The sequence below is a fragment of the Branchiostoma floridae genome, chromosome 12, assembly GCF_000003815.2.
Source record: "Branchiostoma floridae strain S238N-H82 chromosome 12, Bfl_VNyyK, whole genome shotgun sequence".
NCBI lineage: Eukaryota > Metazoa > Chordata > Leptocardii > Amphioxiformes > Branchiostomatidae > Branchiostoma > Branchiostoma floridae.
Genome location: NC_049990.1, coordinates 22,690,162 through 22,692,611, shown reverse-complemented (window position 1 = coordinate 22,692,611; position 2,450 = coordinate 22,690,162). Strand labels below are relative to the sequence as shown.

Sequence of the window (2,450 nt, the reverse complement as noted above, 5' to 3'; positions counted from 1 at the left end):
GCCGAATTTTGGTAAATCTTGGCGGCAGCGAGTATCTTGATCGCACTGGTTGCTGGGATATGTTGACATCACGCGTGGAACCGGGCGCCAATTTTCTTTGTTTTCCATGAAATTTACGAGAAAAATGCCCACTTATTTTCGATATTTTACCGTCATTTGCAGACGCAGTAAGTTGAGAAATTGTAAATTAGAATAGCGACATTTACGACAAAGTTTGGCGGCACATACTGACCGCACTGGCTGCTGGGATATGTTGACATCACGCGTCATTTTCTTTGTTTTCCAAGAAATTTACGAGAAAAATGCCTGTCAATTTTGGAGATTTTAGCGTCATTTGCAGACGCAGTAAGTTGAGAAATGGCAAATGAGAATATTGGGGGTTTATCTGTGCGAAGCTTACAACCGTTTTGACGTGTTACATTGATTTCATTAAACTGAAGACAACACTTACGGCATACGCCGCCTGTCACAAAGTACGCTGCCAGTTTGCAAATGTCGGCAAAGTAAAGTGTCGGTTCTTTTCTTCAAGCTTCAAAGAAACATTGATCGTCCGCTTCGGCATTGATTGAAGACTAGACAAAGTGAGGTCTTCTTTACATTTGAATATGTACTCTAAGTCTTTTTTGTCTTGATACCAAGCCAAGCTCCTGAGTGAGTAGAGTGAGCTTTGAAGAACAAAGAAAATGGCGACCAAGATTTTAGACAAGTTTGCGTCAAGCCCTATAAAGTTGGGCCTTTCTAGACGGAACTCAGTCTATTCACATTTTGTGCGGACACGATGGCAAGCAAACCGAAGAAGATACCGAAGAAGACGCTTACGCTGGGGGAGAAGATCGAGGTCATCAAACGATACGAGAGGGGTGGAATTGGAGCTCGAACCCTGGCTGGGCAGTACGGTGTGGGCAAGACACAGATTCAGAACATCGTCAACAGAAAGCATGAGTACCTTGACGATTTCGAAAACAACGCACCGGTGAACAAAAGGAGAAAGCTTCTTCACACTGGAAACGATGAAATCAACAAACTGTGTTGGGAGTTTTACTGTGACACGACCAGCCGCCTAGTAACATGTTCTGGGCCGTTGCTACAGGAGCAGGCGTTAAATTTTGCAAACGATCTCGGAGTTATTGAGTTCAAAGCCTCTAACGGGTGGCTGGAGAGCTTCAAAAAGCGCCACAATCTTGGACTAAGCACTATGGTAGGTGAAAGTGCCGGGGTTGACAACACTGTGGCCGACGATTGGAAAGAAAAGCTTCCTCAAATCATCGACGGCTACGCACCTCAAGACGTGTACAACATGGATGAGTCAGGACTTTTCTACAGGGCAACGTCAACTAAGACTCTGTTCGTAAAAGGTCAGCAGTGTAGCGGAGGGAAGCAGTCAAAAGAGCGCCTGACGATCATGCTTTGCTCTAACATGGTGGGAGACAAGGAGAAGCCACTTGTGATCGGAAAATCGCAAACGCTGTTTCAAACGCATCAACACGAAAACCTTGCCTGTGACATACACAAACAACAAGAAGGCGTGGATGAACTCGTACTTATTCACGGACTGGTTGAAAAAGTTGGACAAAAAGATGGGACGGCAAGGAAGAAAGATCCTGCTGTTCATGGACAACGCACCCAGCCATCCAGCGGTCACCCTACGCAACATCGAGCTGAAATACTTCCCGCCCAACACAATCCTTAGAAAAGTGTTGTGCATGTAATTATTCCATGTACTATAATTGTTAGTTTACAATGTACTTGTGTTATGCATTTGCACACAGATAAGTAGTAAAGACATGGATGATAGAGTGTGTTAAACTTAATGATTGAAGACTTGTCAGTTTACTTTACACAAGTGTTGTACATGTGTACATGTAATTGTTACTATAATTGTTAGTGTACTTGTACTATGCATTTGCACACATGTAAGTACTTAAGACATGGATAATAAAGTCTGTGGAACTTATTGATTGAAGACTTGTCAGTTTCTTTACTGCCGCCATGTTGTTTTCTATATAAAGACCACCTATGTAAGAAGACCACTTTTGCTGGGTCATTTGAGTGGTCTTCTTATACAGGTTTGACTGTGTTTCGATACTTTGCCATTGCGAGAAGCCTCTGATGTTCCCCTTCAGTTCAAGGTAGTTAAGTATTTAGTTACGTTAGACATCCAGGTAATACGATACGCCAAATAGCAATTACTCAAGCAACTGGATGTGATTTTGGAAACAGGCAGAATCCACTACCTTTCATTGGTGTCAAAGGTTGACACTGACAGTGTCAGTGATAAAAGGTAGTGGATTCTGCCTGAAATGTCTGACTGTTTCCAAAATGATATACAGTTGCTTGAATAATTGCTATTTTGCAAAGTAAAGTAATGATTTTCGTTTGTGTCTTGTCTGTGTTTCTACAATACAGTCTCTGCATGTTCCACCAGAGGGCACAGTACTGTAGTTTCTGCA

General features: G+C 42.7%; 2 protein-coding genes across 2 annotated transcripts in view; both read left to right on the top strand.

Moving 5' to 3' along the window:
* LOC118427203 overlaps window positions 1-659 on the top strand; it is an 8,658-nt gene extending 7,999 nt beyond the window's left edge. Inside the window, exon 8 of the mRNA XM_035836838.1 lies at window positions 640-659. Coding sequence (XP_035692731.1) covers window positions 640-659 — 20 coding nt within the window. The remainder of the gene's footprint in view (window positions 1-639) is intronic.
* Window positions 17-2,428, top strand: LOC118427543 (tigger transposable element-derived protein 4-like). The gene is given in 2 exon segments (XM_035837380.1): window positions 17-1,461; window positions 1,463-2,428. Coding segments are annotated over 2 exon segments (930 nt in total). The 5' UTR covers window positions 17-778; the 3' UTR covers window positions 1,710-2,428.
* Window positions 2,429-2,450: the final 22 nt, after the last annotated feature.